Raw genomic sequence first — 24,410 nt, 5'->3', positions numbered from 1 at the left:
ACCTGTAACATCTGCTGTGAGCTGAAGGAAACCTGCGAAGTCCTTCCAGAAAGCAGCACTGAGCACTCTGCAGTCTCAACAGTATCACCTCTGCTCTAGAGCTCAGACTGGCCAGCCGCTGTATCCAAAATGCTTTCATCATCATACTCTGATGCCAGGCTTGTCTAATCCCTTAGGCTTTTAGCTGAGATCTAACACCATACAGGGTAAGTGCAATTATTAACTTCTTTTGCAGGTATTTTTACCTACACATAAACATTTGAAACAGTTGTAATGTTATAAACCAAAAATACTCTCCTTTCTTCCCCGTTTATTGTTATCCCGTTTTTGAGTGAGAAATAAACCCTGCTATACCTTAAAAGGAGTACTTCTAGTCAAAAACACAACCAACGATTTCTAGTCAAAAAAAGAAAAAGAGTTTCCTATATTTTTAAAAAGGACATTACACCAATTAGAAGTTACACAAAACTATGTAATTATGTAAAATAACTTTAACCAGGCCATCCAGAAGGACAATTTACTATTTAAAAATGTACTGCAATCCTTTCTGATGAAAAATAATTGTACCTAGAAAAGCCTATAGTTTCTAAATAAAGTGAAATACTGGGCAAGCTTCTGCTATTTCTGTCAATGTTCTACCTTCACTGTCAAATGTTCCTTTTCCAGAACTCCTAGTCCAAAAAAAAAAAAAAAAAAAAAAAGCTTTAAATTCACAAAACAATTAGGGAAATAAGTTAATGTAATTGGTACATCCAAGATACTTATCTTGTGTGGTAGTATTTTAGGTCAACTTGGTTTCTACAAATAATTTTGAAAACCAGCCAGATGATCCAGATCCATCCACCTTTACCATAGTACATTTAATACTGAACTTCTCAAAAACTGAATTGTGCTTTTATTGGCCTTTATTTAAATACAGTGTCCAGAGATCAGTGATTAACCTAGCTTTCTTAGAGCTGCTCGCATGTCCTACAGAAGTTTAAGAAGTCCATAAGAATCCTTCAAAAGACAACTAGACAACTAACCTAAAATTTAAAAATTCAGCTTTTTTTGCATCAATTATGCTACACAGTACTTTGCAATTTGATGACAAGACTAAACTATAATCCAATATTCAAGCAACTTCATACTACTACAGATGTAGTTCTGTAATTAGCCATATGTTGCTGCTTCTCCTATACATTAATTTTCATTATCTATGAATTACCTAGCCTGCATCACCAGTTTCCTAATGATCCAAGTCCCTTAAATCCTCATTTCTTCTTATACAGCTTTTAAGAAATACTGCAGTCAGGTTCATAACTTTAATTTTCCTAGTGTAGCATATTCTTTCTTGCAAAAAAATGAAAAATTTACATGGACAGTTTTGCTTTGTATGTTTATGACATACACTTAAATTTTCACTGACAGTGCATTAGAATGAGATACAGAACTATGAGCTGTTCGCAATTAAAACCATTAGGGGCAGCCACACAACACACTGCTGCAGGTCTGAATATGTTTCCTGTATTAATCCAGGTGTGATGATATGCAACCCATTTGCAGATGGAAGCTACTACTAAGGAGCTTGTCTATTTACTGGCAATCTTCCAAGGAAAAGTGTTATCTGCAATAATAAGCAGCAATCCTTCATTTAAAAAACAGTACCCATAGCAGGAATTCATGCAGCCCATTATGCACAAGTCCATCAGAAAGACACGCCGTTCCTCTAAGAAATAAAAGAAAAAGCATCACAGATGTCAGGTTAATCTACAACGGTTAATGTGACAAAGAAGCTGGAAGTGTGACTAAAAATACTGATCTCTTCTCCCTCTCCATGTAACAAATCACTTATCTTTGACTTAAGTCAAGAGCCACCAGCAACACACTTCACATATCCTTGCCAAGGCAAGGTGTACTGCTGCTGCTATTTTTAATTTCGGCTTATATGCCACTCATACCGCAACAACGCGGGTAACTGAAGGACAAGGTGTTAGATTATGTATTTACTCCTGCTCCCTCTTCTTGTTTGGAAAATCTTGTGCAGCATCAGGTCTCCCCGCACTCAGCTTTGCACTGCAGGAATGCCATTACCCAATGTCCCACTTAAGCCATCCCGATCTCTGGCACTGCGAACACCACCCTCACACTGCGCTGCTTTGAATTCAACCCTCCTGAAAACAAGAATCTTAATATCTCCTCCTACACCGAATTAGCTTTCTCTTCTCCGAAAGCTCTCATCTTTCTCCCACACCTCCCATTTCTAAAATAGGCTTTGGGGAGGAAAAAAAGAGGGAATGCCATTTTTGAATACTGCCTACTGCCGAACATCTGAGCAGCATTCATTAACATGACAAGCACCAAGGTGGAGGCAACGGGATGGAGTATCATACAAGGGCCCTTTCTCACAGCTGCCTGGTACCCTGTCATAAAAGACTTAAAGGGGGAAAAAAAACAACAACTGCAGACATGATCGCAGCACCGTCCCATTGAAATGACTACAGACAGACTGACAAATGTCAGCACTAAGGCACCTGTCTTCCACTAGTGCCACTAGGGCGTTTATTTCCATGCCTGACAAGTAGCCAGCTGTCCTTTCAAACCAGGTATCTCAGCAATTTGAGTTTTATCCTCCATTCTTGACAACTGTCTGATGTTTGAAGCAGTAACAGTACATACATGAATCTTCCATGCAATTAAAAAAAAAACAAAAACAAAACAGGTTTTCACTGATATCAGCTTTTAAAATTTACAATATGATGCTAATTTGATTGTTTTGCCCTGCCATAGGGAACTGAGAAGGACTATGGAAAAAGCTCGGGTTCAGGTATAGACAACGCATCAATGAAAAAATGAAAGCTTTAGAAACTTTCAACACCATATTAGCATCTACCCTGCAAAGCTAAAAGAGTTTATCACATGCCATTTATCTACAGGTACAGAAAAATGGTTCCTGAAGTGAATTACCACTTATCAAATTCGCCTCTCACTGCTGCACTCAAATGCCACGGAAAGTTTTCAAAAGAAATACTATAGACCTAGTATTTCAAAACAGAGCTCTGTAAGGAATTCAGGAGGTTATTCATTGCCTAATGGTGAAGTTGAAGCAAGTGGTTATCAGAGTGATAAGATCTGCAGCACTACAGCTTGCCTAATAGCTGTATTTTCTTTGCATAAAACTCAAAACAACAGACCTCAACTCTGTTACAAACATTTACTACTGGCATACACCATTTACTTCAAAAGCTTGGTGTAATTTCACCGTATGGATTTCACACAAGTTTCAGCACAAAAAGCATCAGGGAGTTGTGCTTTAGCCTAAGGAACAACATTAAGTGCAATAATCCTCCATATGCACGCTACCATTACTGGAAGAAAACGGTGCACTCTACAGAGGTTTGCCCTTGACCGTGATTAAAAACGGTCACCTTGCCACAGAGCCAAACCACACTTGATCAGTCGGGAAAAGTCAGCAATGCCGCCTTTGATTTTACTTGTAACTAAAATCAAAGATCAGCAAAATTTTTGAGGATGAAGCAGAGGCAGCAACAAGGTATCACGTTTTCACCATTACTGTTGCCATCTGATGTATAAATCAGTAGGATTTGGCAGTGTACTTTTTACCCGTTTTTAGGTGAAGGATAGCCAACTCTAAATTGATGGCATTTAAAAAAAAATTGCATAAGGACAAAATACTTTATACAGTATACAGAAATACCAGTTAACACTTCAAACACTACACATGGACAAGTAGATGACAAAGGACGGGTTGCTTTAAATATGAGATACAGTTATAAAAAAAAAAAAAAAATCAACACCACTGCTGGCATAATCTGTGCTAGAATATTCTGATGATAATTACTTCCCAGTAGCACCGTAGCAATTAGAGGCTGTGAATACCATAGGGATTATCACAACATGCTTGTCCTGTTGTTACATCCTTCCCTTCAATATCTGTTGTTTACCTCTAACAAAGCCACTTTTTACGATGCTGAGCTGAACTAAACTCATCCAACTCAAAATGATTATTCTTAGGTATATCAGGGTAATAAACAATAAAAGTTTGTGTATTAATCAGCTTTCAGCTGTAGTCTGAAACAGTACGACTGATTGCTTCAAAATGCTCCTGACATAATTCAGATTTCACTGAGAAGTCCTAATCTTGAAAGTCAATTGTATAAGAAAAAAATATTTAAAGCATGCTTTGCATGGAGTCACTTGCCACACAATGCTAAATGCTTTTCAAGGTTATCTTTTATTGCTTACCACTTCAGTGTGTTTTCGATAACTTTTAACAGCAGTAATTTCACATCTACCTTCAGATTATTCATTAAAACGTTGAATAGCCATATGGTACCTACAATCCTTCTCTATCAAGAACAGACGAAAAAATACCTCTCCTTAGCTCCCTACTAAGAGACCTTAAAGCAACTGTCAATCAGCCAGTTCTTATATCCACACAGCCTTAAAAACCTAGAATTATACAGAAAATTTTATTAAAATCTTGTGCAGTTCTCACTCATAAGTGAACTGTCACATACATACGTAGCTTCCTTCAACTCTACATGATTTGAATGAAGAAATCTGGTTCACCTGACAAGACCTACTTCCCACAACTATATATACTGCTTTTTGTTCTTGATTAAGCAACTTTTCCATAGCTAAGCATTGGAGTAGTGTGAACTTAAGCATCTTTTGCTGTCTAGATACAATTTCTGAACAAGGGCACGGTCCTTTAAAATTATCACAGTATTAGAGAAGTATAGTAAAATAAGAACACCAACAACCAGAAGCTTTTGAATCAGCACAGCTCATCTTCTGGGGCTCAAATACCAGACAATACTAGTTTCTTCTCTAGCTGAGTAGCTGAAACCTCCTAATACCTCCCTCACATTGAGGATTATAACATTAAGGGGAAAAAAGGAAATGCAGCCATCATTAATTTGCGTTCATTTGGAGAACGTAGATTTTTTTTTTTTTTTACTCATTATTTAGTTTCTCAAGAATCCAAACAGGAAATACTGTCAAAACAGTAAACCAAATTAAAAGACAAAGAGTTGTGTAGAAGATAATACCAAAAAAATAATGTTGACAATAAACCCTAACGAAGACTATTATTCAGCCCAAGTACTTGGCTTAGCACATGCTGGAGAACTACAGGAGCCTTGCAAGCCACATCCAAAGCAAGAGTTTCAGTAGTGTCAACACACTGAAGATAAACACAACTTCTATGAACACTTACTTTTTAATTCTGTCACTAAAGGGAAACTTGTCAACATGAGAAGAAGGGTCGGCAGTGAGAACAGTAAGAACATCAATAACATCAGCAGACACAAGTCTGAGAAGGGATTCTAACACCTACCAGTCAAATTCAGAATTTGATGTCTATGATAAATATCAGATGCACTCCAAGTTTCCTACGATCATGAAGCTCTTTCCCTCTGTGAAAGCAACATGACCAGACCAGACTTCAGATACCTATACACAAATGCAAGTGTCAAGGGAAACAGGAGGAACAGGGAGTCAACCCTGATTTCTGCAACTGTGCACTGTTATCCTAGAACTGTTACCCCAGCGAGATCACTCCTTAGGGTTACACATCATGTGGTGGGATAGGCTGCATGACTGGTGCCATGAACAGATGCATAGAATATTTCAGGAAGATGAGCTAAGAAAGCAAGGAGATTCTTGCAAAGGAGAGGCTTGAAGGCAAGGACATTTGCTTTGAAATGTGGAAGAAAGCCAAAAGTTTTTGCCTGAGGGTTAGAGGACAGAACAGCAGAAGCGGCATTAGGGTGGACATCTGTTTCAAAACACTTGTTCAAGAAGGCAAAATAGGTAAAATATTTTTAAATAGAAGCCTTACAAGAAATTCCAGTTTTAACAGGGGACTTTGAGCACTCTGTATCTGCTGAAAGGGCAATACAGGATGCCTATAAGGAGATTTTGGGAAGATGCAGAAAGCAGTTTCTTGGTAACCCATCAGTGAACCAACAGAAACATGAAAGTTTCTGAGGTACATGGCCTCAGAGGCAGTGACAACATGCAGTCATCCTGACCAGAAGACCGCAGTACATCAAGGAGTTAGTGATCCATGTCACACCTAACAAGATTTATGCAAAACAGAGACCTGAAGGCCTGTGCTGAGCTATGCTGCAGGTACAGCTTGGCCTCCAGGTCTGTGGTGTTCTGCATAAATCCCTTGGCCACAGGATAAACTCAGCCAGCTCCTCGTACAGAAGGTGCCTGCGGGCAGCTCTGACTCTGTACTTGTGATTATGACACTTGCATGCCCTTGCCTTTATCTAGAAGCACAGCAAGAAGCTCTCACACAAACAGCCATTCTGTTTGACAGCAGAAATTATTAATGGAGTTGTTTTCTTGTAAGAAAGTCCTGTGGTAGCTCAGATTATGACAATGGCATAACCCCTTCTCCAGGCAGTCTGCACAGCGTGCTACAGACCGATCGGAGGCCCCTTTGACACTGCACAACTCCAGGTTCCAGTATCTAATGGGATGTAAGATTGTCTCTATTATTCTCACTTTCTTTACATGGTTAGGCTTAATATATATCATTTTAAATGATACTATACAGAGCATGAGTGCCTTTCTCACTGGGGTTACAAGGGAACAGCATCCCTGATGTCAAATGCTATGATATAGGGGAATTCAAGATGCTGGAAGAACTGAACAAGAAAAACAGCATAATTACAACCTTGGACCTTCAAAAGGTTTTATCCTTATTTAAGATTCAAGACCAAAAATATTTACTCTTATTCAAGGATCTGCTTAGAGACAGCCTTAAACAGTAAAGGAGTCTAGGAGAGCTGGCTGTTCTTCAAGGGAGACTTCCTCAAAGCACAGGAAAAGACCACTCCAACATGCAAAACACTGGGAAAATTGTCTCGAGTTGGCCAGCACTGGTGTACAGGGAATTCCTGGCAGAGCTCCAACACAAAGAAGTAGTGCACACAACATAGAAGCAGAGATGAGCTACCTGGAGGCACAAAGAAACTTTCCTGCAGCGCTGGAAAGTCTGGGTTGTGTTTCAAAAGCCAAAGCTCAGACCAGCTGAAAAACTGTAAATGCAGATGGCAAAGTAAAGGGTTTTAATAGGTAAAGCAAAGGGAAGGCCAAGGAACCTGTGACCCTGCTGTTCAGTAATGCTAGAAGACATGGAAAGAGCTGAGGTACTCAAGTGAGATTTAGTGATTATGTCCCATAAGCATATCCATTATATTTTTGAATGACTAGGCTGCAGGTTTCTTAAAAAGCAATATAAATGTTTTTCAGATATTCTGAGACACATACAAAATTTGTCTGAAGACAATGACAGTATTAGTGAGGGCTCAAACAGGACAAAATTAAATATCGGGTAAAGATGAAAATGCCTTTATGTATTAAACCTACTAAAAAGGTTATTCGTCATTATTCTTTGAGGCACTGAAGTAGCCAAGTGATTCTATAAACTGAAGTTTATTTTCACTTGTTTTTAATAAGTGAATTCAGTGATGTTTACCTTAAAGAAGAAGGTATAAAAATATCTCAAATACAATAAAGAACAACCAAAACCAGATACGCTTCTAAGACCAAAAAACATCTTATCAGGCAGGAGATGTTGTACATGCAAGAAGAGCTGGCATTACGTTTCTAAATCATTAAACTGCACCCCCTCAGGCTCCAAAGACTCTGTAAACACACAGCACATAGCAAGGGAATGAACAAGGCTGGGAGACTCAATAAAATTCTAGCAGGCTTTTAGAGAATTCGTGTTACCACATCCCTTCCTGCACACCCTCCTGCCTTGTCCCCAGAGCACATTGGTTTGGGGGAGGCAAATTCCCCTAGGCATATTTTCAGTGTTTTTCTCCTGCCTTAGAGGGATCAGTTTTAGGGATCTAGGTGTTTTGTGCTTGTCTAGTAAATAAAGAATAGACTGCATCTTAAGAAACAATAATGAAGTCGTGCTCTGAAGACAAAACGTCCATGTTTCTTGCAGAACTGCATCTGGATGAAAATTCAAGTGAACGTTGATAAAACACTGCTTAGATAAAACACTTATGCACGTTCTGCAGATGAGAACTAAAGCAGAAGTCAGAATCAATACTTGCAAGCTAGACATGCCATATTAATATCTCTGAATTGACCCCCAGAAGTTCAAATCCTTCTTCCTCTCCAACCTGACCCCATGGCAAATTGTCTCACTAATGAAGAACAACGTTATGACCTTGTCTACCTGGACACCATATCCATCCACTTTTCTCAGTGGTCCAAGGATGTATTAACCCCATTTCTACAAACTCCTGCTACTTACAGCTACAGTTTTCAACTTTCTCTCCTACATACACAGTTTATTATCTCCTGGTGTATTTATACATTCCCCTTTCACAACTACATCTAAGCTAACTTTCCTCCCCCTCAGCATCATTTCTTAGTGTGTTCATCTTTGGGTACCCTATAGCTTTCCTGCAGCACCGTCCCATCATTTTATTGATTTTAAGCCAGAGTGTTGTTCTATTAGCTCCATATACTGATATCAGACTTCTCCTAATGCTTTGTGCTTAAGTCCCTAATAAGGATTATTGGGGTGGGCAGGGTATTATTAAGGACAACCCTACATGAAGCTGCAATTTTGCACTGTAAAGTGAAAAGGGGATGGTGGTTTTATGTAAAAGACAAATACTGACCGATCTTAAACATGAACAAAGACTCTTTTTCTTAGCCATGACCTCTGACACTGCTAAACTGTTCAAATTGTCTTTTCAGAAAAGACAGATGATATACCGTAAATTAGCCAAGACATAGTATTTTACTATTTTTTCATGAAAATAAAATATATTTCATGTTTTCAAATATATTCCTGTATATTTCTTTATGAAATGTCTTCTCATAAAAAAGCTTCTCAGAACATCAGATCTGCTTTATCCTAGCATTAGCATTATTTGTATTAGCTTCATGTCAGGAAAAAAATAGATAAATAGATAAATAACCGCTATGCACAAGTAGCAATAAAGAATTTGTAATAAAAATATGCTATATAATAATGTAAACACAGTCATTCTAGAGGAGCTACTCTAGCTTTCCTGATAATGTTCCCTTATCAAAGAAAAAAAGTCATATAATAATGACAAGGTATTTGTTCCTTAGTCCATTCCCTCCAACTTATATCCATTTATTAATGCCACTGAAATGTACGGGTACAAAAAGCTACATATTTATTGAAGCACTACTGTATTATGTTGCAAAATTGATGCAATTAAGGACCAGCTCCTCATTTCATGCAAATTTTACCCTCTCACCAACACAATGGAAATGAGTTGACTTAAAGTCATTGAAAATCTGCTGCTTGAATATTACCACTGTTTGTAAAGATGAATATAAGTACTTCTGCATTCAAATTCTTAAACGTAATTGTTAGCTTTGTACAAAAAGAAAAGCAGTATATGCTGAGGGAACATGACCAAGGATGGCCCCATATACACAATACAGCTTAAAAAAAAAAAAAAAAAAAAAAAGAGATCCAGAAAGCACAAAAACTAGATGATGTTCCAGTGTGGGTTTCTTACGTGGCACTGAAAAGGCACTCAAAATTAATGGTGCTACCTGCAGACATATCACGGGGAAGAACCACTTAAAAAAGAACATTATTTTTAAGCAAAGCCGATCAGCAGCGAAACAGTAAAAATAAAACAAAACATACCCTTGCATTTGCAGGTAATTATGTTAAGGCTGCACAAAAGTGAATGCTTACGTACTTTTTAATATAACTTTCCTACTTGTATACAAAAACAGTTCTTGATCAAGGAGAACAATTACATATATCACCCTGCAATACGGTTTTCTTCTTTTATATGCGAGCAATTTTTCATAATGCAGCACGCATTATGTATTTGTGCTGTACCTTGCAAAATAGCTCAGGACAAGTCCCTCTCAATATTTGCAAATGTATAATAGGAAAAAGTAAAGACGAGCATCAGCCAGAGGAAGTCCAGGGGAAAGAAACATATCCAAGTATCCAAGTTTAATTTTCTGATATTCTTTTTCACTAAAACAGATAGCCCCTAGACTTGTCTGCTTTTAGAGACTGGGGGAGGGGCTTGACTTAATTAAGTAAAAATCATAATTCAGTGAGCTTAAAATATTGGAAATCCTTTGTCTTAGCAAACACACTTGCTAGAAATGTTAATAACTAACAGTCTGTTTTAGAGTATCAATGTTGTTTCAATTAAGTTTGAAGTTGCAGAAAAATGCTGCAGTAACTACCCAAAAAATGAGATCCTTCAATGAAATCCAGCATTTTTTCACTGGCTGTATGAAGAAGCACCTCCCACTGCTAACGGAAAACCATTCTTCTCTGGTCATCTGGCATACTGTAAGGCATCCATATCCAAGTCAGAACAATGTTTATCAATCATTTTAATCAGGTATTTTTTTAATTTTTATAGCCACTGTTAATATACACTAGGTAAGAATGTAACCACAAAGCTCTACCTTGGTTTTACTGAAGGTAAGAGATGATTATCTTACCATGTGGTATTCTAAAAATCTCAGAAGTTAAAAACAAACAAACAAAAACCTACACTTACTTTCTAAAAATTGTTCTAAAAGGGTAGGTAAACCTTATTGCATAGCAAGGCCCCAGCTCTGTATTCTCAGTACAACAATGTAAGCCACTCCAAATATAACTACATTTCCTGTGCAAAAGAACTTGTTTATGTGATAAAAGCCAGTGCAGGAATGTAGGTCCTCTGCAGCGTTAACGTTTTCTAGAACAAGGTACGAATACATAAAAAAAAATCCTTTTATGTATTCTTGGGTCGTTACAAATGAATCATTCTATGATTCAGGAATGTTTTGCTTTAGGGAAGTAAAAGGTATTTTATTATGACTACACGGCAGTTCCAAAGACAGCAAACTAGTTCCTTGCTGATGAGTAGAAGGTACAGATATATCCAACTTATACAACACTTCTGATAGCATTGATAATTTGCCAGAATTCCCTTTTCTCTGAAAAAGGTTCTACCCTACCCCCTCCTTTAAAAAACAAACAAACAAAACCCATTTCATTTTCTTCCAGATTAAATTCAATGAGCATAGAAGTAGACTGCTTTCTTACTGCATTTTAATTGTCCAGCAACAGCTGTGGAAGTGACTTGTAGATCCCCCTCCTCCCCAAGAGGAGTGTGTGCTCATATAGCAGTATTGGAAAATTAATTCAATATTCAAATTGAGACAGAGTAAACTGCACTCCAATTTTATTTTTAAGAAAACTTTCTTAGTTGAGATGAGTGAAACATTACTGATACTTCACAGATTTCAGGCAAATATTAAATGCTAAAAAAAAATGGGTTTTGGTACTCTATATAGCTGTTTCCTCCGACAGTACTGCAATTAAAAATCTGAATAACTGATTGCAAAAGTCCTGCCCAATTGCAACACATCTGATGCATAGCAACACCTCAGTTCTCATGAGAAGTCATTGTTTCACCCAAACACCAACATTTATCTCTGACTTAAAGCAATTTACTTACCTTGTGTCTGCATTTAAGTACAACGCCATAGGCTCCTGAAACAAAGAAAATAGGAATCAAATCAGAAAATCATCTCAAATCAGAAATAAGCAGGAAAATACAGATCTTCAGTCATCTCCAGGCTGCAGAGATAGTGTTCCCAGTACCATCCTAAACTTGCACCTTACCAAATTTTTGTGCACTGAAAATTAAAAAGGTTTCAAAGTAAATGGGTTTTAAAACACTAAAATGATTTTTAAATATACTAAGAAGTTGGATAATTTACATGTATCCCGTATCATTTAAGAGATTAATACAAAAAGCTTAAACAAAACTGTCCCGTTTCTCTGCCCCTTCTTTTTTTTTTCATCTTCCAAACATTTCCTTCAATCTGAAATGGAAATTAGGAGCTCTACAGAATAAGCGGATGTTTCTTAACATTTGCATAAAAGCAGTATTTTGCAAATGAAAATTTCTTATCATTAGAAGGACTAAATAATTTCTCAATAAAAAACAAATTAGAATTTTTATAAAGATACTACTTACCTTCACCTACAACCCCAAGGATCTCAAATTTATTCATCACATTACCAATGTTAGGAATCTTCATCAAGACAAATTCTTCTTACAGTAAGAGCCACAAAACATGGCACAATGGGGAGCGTCCAAATGTCTTGCAAAAGGCAATTGTGAAAAGACTCTTGGGAAAAAAATTCCACCTTGATCAACTGGACTTCTTACGTGCTTTCCTATTTTCTAGACAGTCAGTATCTTCCTGGAGGGGGAAAAAAGAGGAAATAGTATACTAAGTAACTTGTTTTATTTCAGTAAATATAGCAGTGATTTATATATATCAAAACAATATTGTCCAACATTAATGGTAGCAGACAATTTACTTCCACTTTTCACAGCCAATAGAACTTACACATTTGATCCATGATACACATTGCTGTCTGAGAACAGCTAGCTTTGTAATCCTGCACTGTGACTATTAAAATAATAACTTGTAGGAACAAATTTTATGTAAGACAGAAGCAAGCCAAGGTGTTGATAGGAACTACCTCAGTGAACAAAAAATACTCCTTTAATTACCTATGTTCTCACTTCATTTTACATTGACAGATAGTTACAAAAACAAGTTGGTTTTTATCACTTTATTATTTGTCCTCTGTAATAGCAAAAAGGATAAGGCACAAAGGACACTAAACAACAGGAAGCATCCTGCTATTATTTCCTATGATTGCTTAAAAAATTCAAGGAAACTGTTTGTTAGACTGACTAGCAATCAGTTCTAGAAAATTATTTCCTCTATCAATTCATTTAATGGAGGTGTAATAAGAAGTAAGTAATTTTTTCACAGATTTCCCACCCTCCCCTGGTGTTTTTCAAACATGGAAGGAGCCATAGGTTAGATCAAGCAACTATATACAGGGAAATCAACAAAGTATTTTCTGTCTCTTTGTTTTAGAGTCCAATCGTACCTCCTGTAGAAGTTTAACAAATAGAAGTTTAACAAATGAAACATCTAGGTTTGTTTTTGCCAATTCAAACTGCTTTTTTGCCCCTAATCTTACGGCATATATCCCATGGCCTAAAATAGGGGAAAAAAGCTAATAGCTACACTGTGAAATGGCAATAGCAGATTTTTACACTTCAGTGATCTGAGAACAGGAGTACTCATAAGGAACAAGATGGCAGGATAGAGGTGAATTTACCTAATTAACTTACGTGTAATGAGCAAGCACGGGCTAATGACACTGGGTTTGGCTTAGACGAAGAGGAAGTCTCATTGTTATTTTACGGTAAGCTGTGGGTGCTGGCCAAAAGCCTTGTGTTGACCCAGTCAAGTATAATAAAAAAGGACAACGCAATAGTGGAAAGAAATCAATGATGCTAGCCCGAACAAGACAAAGGGAGGTATTTTGTTGTTGCTGTGAGTATTTCAAAAGCAACTCCAGAGCTAACCAAGCCAGTATTTTGGAAACAAACTTGGAAAAGAAAGCAGCGACATCTCAATCAAAAGGGATGGCTGGTTGGTTGTAAGAGTTACCCAGTCCCTAATGGATTATTTCAGTGATTGATTTACTCTTTTAATCATTTTTTTCTAAGCTTGCCTGGTTTATAAAATACCCTCTTCTTTTTCGATGCAGGTTCCTCTCCCCACATTCATCACTTCTGAAATTCTCAGAAATTACTTTAAACTACATAAGCCTCTAACTAGTGATCCACGCTTATATAAATAAAGATTTCTGCAAGTGTCTTCAGTATGGATCTTTCTGGTATTTTTACTGGGAATAAAGGCTAGATTTGTAAGCAGCTACCCATTCACCCTGCAACACAGTGCTGCGTGCCTCCCTCTCCTGCCACCACATCCTCTTCCCTTTTCTTTCAGGGGGAATTTGGAGCGGCAGGAAGGCAGCTGGCTCCTTACACCATTGCTCCTGGATGCATGTTATCTAGGGCAGCATGCCTACCCTTCCTGAAAAGGCAGGAGTCTGACAGGCACGTCTCCATGTCCACCCACCAGCCGTGATGCACTCTGACCGTCCCAAGGAAGCACACAAACTGGTTTCTCAGATTCTACCCGAGCAGCACCGTGACAGACCGCTGATATAACTGCCCGTACTGGGGAACTCCCAGAAGAAAAGGCCACTTGAGCAGCCTGCCTCTTCTGCACTACTCCCAGTCTCACCACCATGTATTCCCCTGCTGAAAGCACTTTGTGGAAAGCTCATCCTGAAGCGAGCAGGACTGGTCATGAAGAGAAGTGAAACGGCCCACAGCAGCAGCAAGGATCCACAGCCCGGTACTTCGTGCCCCGACTTGGTGACGCAGCTCAAGCCAGGCACTAGCTCAAACTCGTCCCTCCCATGACAGTGGTGAATCCAAGCTGGCTGGGCCGGGCCCACCTCATCCCTTCCTACTCCACTGCTCAAGTGTTATTTAGTGTAACTGGGAGGCATGGAAAGCAGGCCTTATTTGTGTATTGCACACACAAAGCTCGGCTTTGTCCTATAACTAGGCCAGAGAAGAGCCGCCCATAACGCTCCCCTCATTTTCTCTCAGAGGAACAACCCCAGCTACCTCATGACAGGGGATACACACTTGGTTGAGATCTTTGCCACAAAAAGCTCCCGAAAGACCAAAAATAATCATTATGAATATTTCAGCCTCTGCCTGCTGCTAAAAATACTTGCTCCATGACAGCACCCATTGAACTTTCTGGGATCAGTCTGCTTTCTGAAAGGTGCTGGCCTTGTTAAGACTTAAAAAATCACTATTCTTACAGGAAATCTGGTAATACACGAATCCAAACTCCATGAACCTTGCCAGGAGTCTTCTTATTAGAGTTACTCTCTCAAAAATAAAAAATAGAAATTAAGTTTTAACCAAAACAGTAATTTCAATTTTTTTTCCATAGCAGGAGTCACTTCATTCTGCAGCTTAGTGAAAACAGACTGGATTCTTTCAAGCAGCTGAACACTGAAAATAGCAAGGAAAACCTTATTAATAGCAACCACAGCTTCATTCTTCGCACGGAGCAGCGCACAGGTCTGTTTTAGGAAGTCTCCTGCTGGCTCCATCACAAGCCTCGCAGCCCAAGATGTGAGGCTGTTCCTCCTCTCTCCAGCACCGGAGAAGCAGAGCTCATCTCCTTGCACCCCTTCCTGAGGTGACTCCTGAGCTAAACAAGAAGGTCTCCGAGATGGTCTCAGTGCTATCACAGTGCTCTACAACACCTACAGCCAAGTCAGCAAACCGAAACACCTTGAAATAAATAAGCACCAGCTGGTTTTACATAATGCAGATTTAAATTAAAGCAACTAAAAAAAAAAAAAAAAGAAAAAAAACCTAGCTCTTCCCCAATAGATTTTGAACAAGCTTTCAAACAAGCTTCTTGCCGGTACGCAAACACCTTTCTTGCTTTCCTAAAACAAAAAAGTAAACAATATTTTTAATTAAACTCAGAAGACAGAGCTGAGACTTTCTAGAGGGCAAACGTTTCTAGAAACAATTTCCTCTGTTCACTAGAAAAACAGGGGGGTCAAACCCTTGTAAAACAACTTACAGCATGTAAGTATCCGTCTCTGATGGTCACGCATTCATGCAGACCCTGGCATGCCTTCTGTCAGACAGGGTGCACACAAAAGGAAGCTTTACCTGGCTCTATTAGTCATGATGTATCACTACTAACACCAGCTCTTCCTTCTCCTCCCCATTAGAGGTGTAGTTTTATTTCTCAGGATTTTTCTGAATGTATTGATCCACAAGAATGTGCCAGGAGTACTATGACATCTGTTACAGATTACCAAGAATAAATTCAGCATTTTTAAGTAGGAAGCTGGTAGTAATATTCTGATTTCAAGAATGGAGAGAGTAAGCAATACGGCCATACTATTAGTGCAGTGTTGCTGGTCTAACTCCTCCCTTTGGAAGAAAAAGGTTACCACTTGTTTCTCCATTTCATGAAGATACAATAGACCTTCTAATAGGACAAGGTACAGGAGGAAGAGCCATTTCGTAACATGGAAAAAAAATACAATGTGAAAGTTTAAAAATAAAAAATAAAAAGCTGAAGAAAAGATTAAAAGCAACAAGATCCCATAATTAAACAAGTTGGCCATTTTTAATGCTCTAAGCTTCAATCTAGCCTCCTCTGCTTGTAAAAAATTTAAGCACAGCTAGCAAAAATAAATACAAAATTAAGACAACAGTCAAGCTGAACAAATTATGTAAAAGCAAAATACCAAAGTTGCTTACACCAGCTCAGAGGTTTTTAAAGTTCAGCTCCAGCAAGCTTTTATGAACATTGCTAACATCATCATTAGAACTTGACTTCACTGTTGTTGGTGGTGATGTTTTTAAACAGCTGTTGATACACAGAAAACTGCCAACTCATCTGGATGCGTTACACATCAAGGGATGTCATCTTCCTATCACTGGCTGAAAAAGCAAACACTTCACCTCCATGTGGCAGGAGACTGGTGAAAAAAAAATAATCAAAAAATAAAAAGAACCTGAACATAGCTATCATCCCAAAGCAAACACTACACTAGGAAAAGTGTTGAACCAGCTCCAAACTATTAGACATACCTCTGGATAAATCCCTAAAAGAAACATTAGGTTGGAGACCAGGACATCAAATATGATTGTTTTATTGTGTTTTGAGTGCTCTTTCTTGTACTTTTGGGTTTTTGTTCAAAACCAAATTCAGCTTATCTGAATGTATGAACTGAACTCACTTGTGAGAGTTAGAACGCAGGATTTATGAGCTGCTCTAACAGCTGTGGCCAACTCAAGAAGAGTGGGAGCTGAGCAGGATGCTTCTAAGACCACAGTGACAAATAAGCAGATTATAAGAGCATTGAGCACAAAAGCAGCTCCCATGAGTCATAACAGAAGGACAGGAAAGACAATTTTGCTTCCATTTTAGTCTTCTTCCCTTCTCACAAGAGCCTCAACAAATATGCCTATTGTGGGTGTGACAGATTCTTACGCACTTTATGCTTGTCCTTACGCATGCCAGGCACTCTTCACCATACCTGCAGCAGCTCTGAATAAAACAGCCGGTGTTCAGGAGATACCACTCACCAGCAAGCCCTTAAATCCGAAGCCTCTGCAGTTTCATCTGGCCCAAGGAGCCTGACACTTACTCATCCACTTCATATGGAAGTGTCCAACAGTTAGGCAAAGGGGGACAATAAAATTATTTGTTTATTTACTAAAAGATCTCATCTCATAAGGAAATATGACGAAATATGTTCCTGTGGAAGAATTTTATTTTAAGTCTAGCACAGTGTTTGTACTGTTCTCATTAGAAGTTGGTTGTTTCATTTCAGTCTTTCCTTCTCTCCTCTCAGAGCACCAGTCTCCACTAATATCCTACACTCATTTGTCATGTTGCTTACCATTCAACTCCATATTATCTTTGACGATCTGCCATAGACTTTAAATCCCCAGGCTATAAAGTAATATTACTGGCACAGCTTTTTCATCTGTAATAATTACCAAAAAATCTACCCTTTTCAAAGAGTTACATATTAGGACTCACTTTGTGACTCTATTCCCACATTTGTGTTTGAAGTTTGTGCTTAGAAGAAAGAGTGTTGAGCATAAAAATCTTCCTCCGTTACCACAAAACAAAATAAAAAGTTGAGCACATTCAGATACAATCTTGAGCAAAGGGAGCTCCTGCCCAAGAAAAGTACAATGCAGCGTCTGTAAGGGAAGATGTTAGAAGCACTGTGCAGCTCGACTGAAGAAATGACCGTGACTGAGTTCAGCATCACATTGTGGGGAAGAAATGGGCCTCTTCTCCTCCACCCTGCTCCCCCGTTCCCCTGCTCTCTGGCAGCTGCTGTTAAAACACACACTGCTGGGCTCCGCTCTCCAGTGGCAGCAGTCACTCATTCATCAGACAAAAACAACGCACATGGAAGAGCAGGCCACCCAAAATAAGCCCCCTGCTGCATTCCTCACTGGACGTGCCACCAAAACTTTCTGGTATTACACAGAAAGCATGCTGGTGACTTAAAGAGGCTTTCTCCTAACAAAACAAGACTCAAATCCTTTTAATCTTACCAGCTTCCCCCTTCTGGCAGCCCAGTTTTGTATTCATTGTTCTAAAAATAACTCCCATTCCCATTCCGAAAATCAGATGTTCCTCTCTGTGCTGGTTTTGGCTGGGATGGAGTTTTCTCAGAAGAGAACAGAAAAATAAAGGTGAATGTAAAATACTTATAAATACCAAATGAACGCTGAAACTAAATTCTGTGGGTATTCTAATGCAGATCAAAATAACCACAATGACTGCACTTCCTTGTAATTTTCAAACATGTCATTAAATACAGATTACTGGTTCACTATCTGAAGTAAAGAGAAAAACCCTAAAAGATCACTTTTTCCTTTTAAAGGATATGCCAAAAATATAGAAGGGAAAAAAAAAAAAGAGGGAGGAAGCCCTCAAAAGTTTAATATTTAATTAATAAGAAAGTACTATACAGGCTTAAGAACAGGATTATGCTCTAATTACTGTAAAATCATTTATTATTTCTTCTTAATGTGTTTTCCATGCAAGTCAGAGGCATTTCATTTAAATAATATCGAGCCATATTTTACAAAAATTAACCTTGCAAAGAATGGCATCAAAAGTTTTCCATAGAAGAACACAAAGAAGCCATACAATACCCGAGTGTCCTACCACCTACACACAGGTCATTTCGTGACTGAAGTCACATTAGTATGTAAGCACATGAGCACGAACCCTTTAAAGAAACAACCCAAAGGCTTTTCACTACAGCCTCCATTTCAGAGAAGTCCTTAGGCGCGATTAAGCCGCACAGTGGGCAAACTGTAAAGCGCCTGCTGGTTGGTTTGGGTTGTTTGCTTTTTCAACCTCAAAACAAGTTGCTTCAGAAAGGAAAAAGCACAACAAACCAAAGCCCACAGAAACATCCCTGTATGAAATCCCCCTGAATTTGCAGATGCTGCCTTTCAAACACACTGAATTAGTAGCTACTTACAAGAGATTTGCTCTGACTTTGCAGATTTCAGAGGTATCAGTACAATTAATACTGAAAAGATTTGAACGTGGTTAACAGTAGAGAATTTTTATTATGACATCTATTATCAGAGTCACTGAACACAGACCACACTTCTAAAAGAAAAGTGACTTTTTGTGCCACTCGAGTTGAAACAATAAAAGCCTATTTAACACACACACATGAGGAAATCAATTAAGTGAAACCCAAGCCAAGAGACTGCTTTTCCAAGCACTTCACACTGCATTAAGACCTTACTGCAATTGTAACTAGTTCAAAATAAATAAATAAATAAAATAAAAGTGAGCCGTCCTCATGCCTTAAATTGAGATGGTGCAAATCAACTCCAGGCTGGAAGACACACAGTTGGACGAGCAGGTTACAGTGTGTTGGGCAGCTCTCCTAGGTGGAAATAGGGGAAAAACTACACTCAGTAAAGACGAAAGGGAACTGAGGAGCCAGTAACATAATTATAAAGGTCGACGGTCTGCTCTCCTGCACAATTTACCCAGGTGGATCACAGCAAGGCTGAATGCAGACCCAGCAAATGAGCTTGGAGATGTCTGCTCCTTTAAGAAGAGTGTTCGAGAAAACGACTAAAATTTACAGACTACTACTCCCCATACATCCCTCCCGGGTATTTAAGCTACAGGGAAAAATTATTTGCCATTTCTAAACTTGGTGCCTCTAATTCCACACTAGCACAGACGAGATTCTGGTTATTATTTTATTTCTCAAACTTAAAGGACTCCAAAACCTCTATTATGAAAATCTGATTACAAATCTTTGCATTAAAACGTTTGCCTTTCCTCTCCTGTTTCTTTCAACTCTTGGGTGAATTCTTAGATCTTGTCTTTAATTAGATGTTAAGCTCTGATAAGGAAACCTTTTTTTTGGTACATTGAAGGCCTCCGGGTGTTGTATAAACTAAGTTATAAGCATGCCATCTTTGAAACCCTACCACTGTGCTGCTTCTTTGGATGAACAGAGCTGCTGTGGGAAAATGCAAGTCTTGAGGTGAATGAAATCTCACCAGATGACTCAGGAAAAAACTTCAAACACACTAGGAGGCAATTGGGTTCATCTCTGGAAACAGGATGTGGTAACTTTTTATTATTATTTTTTTAATAAACAATGCTTTTTTGATGCCAGCCTCCACAATGCCTTAAAAAATAAAATCAGGTAATAGCTTCTCTGCAGCTTTCAATTTCAGCGTATTGATTTCCATTTAATAGATTATGTTATCCAAGCCTTTAAATATCTTTTTATTCTTTTAACTATCCTCATAATTAAAAACATGAGCCATCAAACAAACTTTCTTAACACAAACGTAGCTTGTACTTGCTCTCTACCCCCACTCACCATCATCTATATACTGGCAAAATATATATATCGTGCTTAACAAGTATTTTTGCCAGAAGTTTCGTATTTAAAATCAAAGTCCAATGTGAGAATGCCACAACCATAGATACTGTTCTGGCAAAAATGTCTCCAAAATAAGAGCAGGAATCTTCTACTGAAAGTCATAAGCTATCTGACAAAAAAATAAATAAAGAAAGAATTAGTATTTACAAGTTAGTCACTATGATCTAAAGTGAAGAATCATTCAGGTTAGAAGATTAAGCATCAATGGAAAGAATATTTACAGGCAGTCAGGAAGCAGCAGGTGCCCAGCCTTTCTCCCAAGCAGACTGCTTCACAGGCACGAACTGAACTTCTCCCTGCCATGCTGATGGCTTCTTGCATTGGAGATTTCCACGATAGCAAAAGCACGTCTGGATATGCAAGTGACCCAAAAGAGGACCTGAAAAACAGGTCTTGAGAAAAGGGAGCTTCATCTAAACAGTAAACAATGTTGGCAGGCCTACCAAAGGAAAGGAAACAAAAAAAAAAAAAAAAAAAAAAAAAAAAAAAAAAAAAAAAGCTTGTAATGCTGATCTGCATCCTTGATGCACTTCTCTTTGAGCCTTCTACATTTAATTATGGGGGAGAGAAAAAAAGAGGGAATATAATGTCTGTGGCAAAGGGCAAGAAGGGTGGGTGAGGGAGGAAGGGAAGGGAAACTACTCCAGGGAGCCACAGAAGAAGGCAAGGAATGGCTGGCATATGGGGAAGTTCTTGAATGAAAGAAAAGAGGAAAACTAAAATCTCAGGAGAAGATGCTTCAGGCATGAGCAACGAGTTCATCATGAGATGAGATTTACATGATTAGCTTACAAGAAAATGCAAACTTGCAGCGTCCAAAGTCATTATTTGCATAACTGACTTTCATGTTTCTAGCGTACCTAGTTCTTGTACAAATAGCCTTACGGCATTAAGGGAGATGCAGAAGTCATTTGGGGGATTTGGACACAAAAGCCTACTCCCAGCAAATTGCTCTTATTTATTTCCTGTAAAAGGAAAGGCAAGTCAAAGAAACCTAAGTAAATCACAGCTGGAGATAGCACAGGGCAAATCACACCTTTCAGAGGATTAGGAAGAGCTTCCCAGGCTCAGCCCGGCACAACACAGCAAGACACAACAGCTGTCTCTTTCCTAAAGGTAGCAGCAGGCTGTACAAAGCCACATGCACGTAATGACTATAACACAGGCCTGAGCGTTGGTCATCAGGAAGCTAAAACTGACTGGTAGCGTTATCAAAGTATCTCATTCCAGGCAGTAATCACAGCGCATCACAGCACTGACCTGATGCACAGAGCCGAAGAAACCACTGCCCACCACGGAGGAAGACAATGGGCAAAATGACAGTGGAAGGAAATCACATGGCATGTTTAAAACTTACATTGCTCTTCCAACACGAGACAGGCACGGAGAGAATCTCCCGTTTCCTGCGTTACCCACGGTAGAACGGGGGCTGTGATGTTTACTCAGCCCAAAGTCAGAAAGAAACAACTGTGATGTTGTTTGGGTTGTACCACTTTGTGGCTAAGACCACATACTGACCCAATTTGAATGCAAGTTTAACATCTATGCTTCCTGCAGTGCTGGAGGCTCATTTCCTATTCCCATCTACTTGCATCTCTAAACAAACAAACCAACTCCTCCAAACAGCAACTTACAGAGCTGAACACCTACTGCTAGACAGATATTTTGTCACGTCTAGGAGACAGCCCCATACACACGAATGAACCAAAAGATGGTCGAGCAGTGCAAGAGCCTCCATCCGTGAGCTAGAATATCAAACACGGATGTCAAACACATTTCATGCTCTATTCGCCTCCATTTTTTCAAAACACTTCATAGTTTATAACAACTCACGTGCTCAGACTCTTTACAAAGGCAAAATACACTCAAGAATTTGCACAAGTGTTTTGCAACATATTGTAGCTGAAGTATTTTTTCCACTGCAAGGTATTTACTAGACTACAGTAATTCTCTTAGCACTTTTAAAGCCTCAAACACACCTTCTGTTGAACGCTATGAGTCAGTTTTAATGACAGTGTTATGTTCTATTGCTCTGCAGCTTATGCAAGAGAATGAATTTGCATTAAGTACCCAACTTTAGAAGCCACCCTCTCTTCTCCATTGTTAGCACTGAATAATAGTAAAAAATAGGCTATATTCCCTGCATGCTTTCTTATTGTTTTACAAGAATAAATTTAACGAGCTGCCTGTAATGTAGATTGTACATAAAATTTGTTATTGCCCACCTTATGGATACGTATTATTTTTTCTTTTTTTCCCCCCTCCAGAAAGACAGTATGCAGTAATATATAAAGAGTAAAGACATTTTTCATACTTCAGAAAATTTCCAAATTTTTATTTAGGTGTTACCCGATCAGTGTCACTCACTCACCCTGCTCACAGGAGAATTTACAAATACCTTAAACTGACTCCATCTGGAAGCACACTAGCAGTGATACACAAAGAGGAGGATGAAATAGTCCAACATACTGATTCATGGCGAGGAAAAAAAAAAGAGGGAATAAATAAATAAATAGCTTACAGTTTAACTTTTGAAGACTGTCGCTGCTCTCCTTGTGGGGAGTGTGCAATGTATTAGACTTATTCGAGCAATTCAGCAAGAAAACATGATGTAACATCTCTTGCCATCATTAATCTTTCAGTCCAAACAATGGCCCATTCTAAATACGTTACTGCTTCATTGCCTTTAGCCCCTCATTCAAAGCCCCCAAGCTCCCACCCCTCTACAAGAATACCTTATATTTATGTTGGGGCACTTTCTTGATTGAAAGCATGATTACGCTTAGTTCAGCTTGAGAAAACAACGCTTTGGCCTGTTTGTTCCTAGAAATCCGACTGTCAGATTTCATAACTGGTTTGCATGCAGATCAATGGCCAAAATCCCTCACACATATGCCCGTAAGTAGCTGCACAGAGATACGAAGTTAAATCATTTTTTGCCCCCCCCCCCCTTTTTTTTTTTTTTAATCTGTACATATACACACAGTGTTCATTAAAACTTCAGAACTTTAGCACTTCAGCTCAATGATCACCTTTATTTTCTTCATTGAAAATTGACAAGAATAAATTGGATTACTTGACCTTCTAGATACGAATATCTAGGCCTCCTCAAATCAAAACTTCTTGTTCCCTTTTTAGCCCTTTCAAGCAGATTCCAATTTGCCCAAGGAAGGAAGAGATCATTATTTCTTATATTCAATGAAAGTTCACAAGTTGAACTTACACTGAAATGAAGCTGAGTGAAGAAAGGGTCTGATGGACATCTTCCTCCACGGTTGGAACATCTGCTAAAAAAGGCTAAATCATTAGAGTAATAAGTGATACTTTTTCAGCACAGGAAAAAAAAAAATAAAACAACACTGAAACAAAACCCAACAGACTGAGGACTAGAGGAGTGGTGTAGACAACTGCTCCTGAGAAGTGCATATACAAAACATTCGTAAACAAAGCAACAACAATACAGCAACACTTTGGACTGAAGGAACCGAGCATTTAGCAACCTTGCACTTGGCCAACAAAGCACCGAAGGACCTCTTCTACCCTCGCACTGATGAAGTGTGCAGTACGCTACTATCTACTGGAAGTTGAGTAGCAGGCAAAAAATCCGTACAGCATATTGGAGAACAACATTCATTTTAATGAAGACAACCATAAAGAAAAGTCGAGTGTCTCCAGCACTAGAAGAGGCAATTTCTCAAAATACGAAGTCTGCCATTAATGCCCTGAGATGTGAAAGCAGGTTACCCTACCATTTTAATTAATTTGCAATTAAAAACTGACTTTTCAGATGCAAAATCGAATACCACTCTCATCTTGTCTGGGGGCGTGAGGCGGAGGTATCATCCCTTTTCCTTTACTCGTGTAAAAGCAAGCCTTCTCCTGTCTTCTTCTTCCCTTAGAACTTGTTACAGTATTTGAATCTGTTCCAACCCCAAGATCTCCAGCCCCTTCAGAA

At 38.7% G+C, this 24,410-nt stretch overlaps 1 protein-coding gene across 3 annotated transcripts in view; it reads right to left on the bottom strand.

Moving 5' to 3' along the window:
• The window catches only part of CDKL5 (cyclin dependent kinase like 5), a gene marked incomplete at both ends in the record, with an annotated part of 79,796 nt that extends 67,697 nt beyond the window's left edge, over positions 1 to 12,099 (bottom strand). For all 3 annotated transcript variants that reach the window (XM_084306590.1, XM_084306591.1, XM_084306592.1), the window contains 2 exons: positions 11,511 to 11,545; positions 12,036 to 12,099. In XM_084306590.1, the coding sequence (XP_084162716.1) occupies positions 11,511 to 11,545; positions 12,036 to 12,099 (99 nt within the window). The remainder of the gene's footprint in view (positions 1 to 11,510; positions 11,546 to 12,035) is intronic.
• Positions 12,100 to 24,410: the final 12,311 nt, after the last annotated feature.

The sequence above is a fragment of the Netta rufina genome (assembly GCF_964035555.1).
Source record: "Netta rufina genome assembly, chromosome: 1".
Lineage (NCBI taxonomy): Eukaryota > Metazoa > Chordata > Aves > Anseriformes > Anatidae > Netta > Netta rufina.
This window is presented reverse-complemented; position numbering and strand designations above follow the sequence as displayed.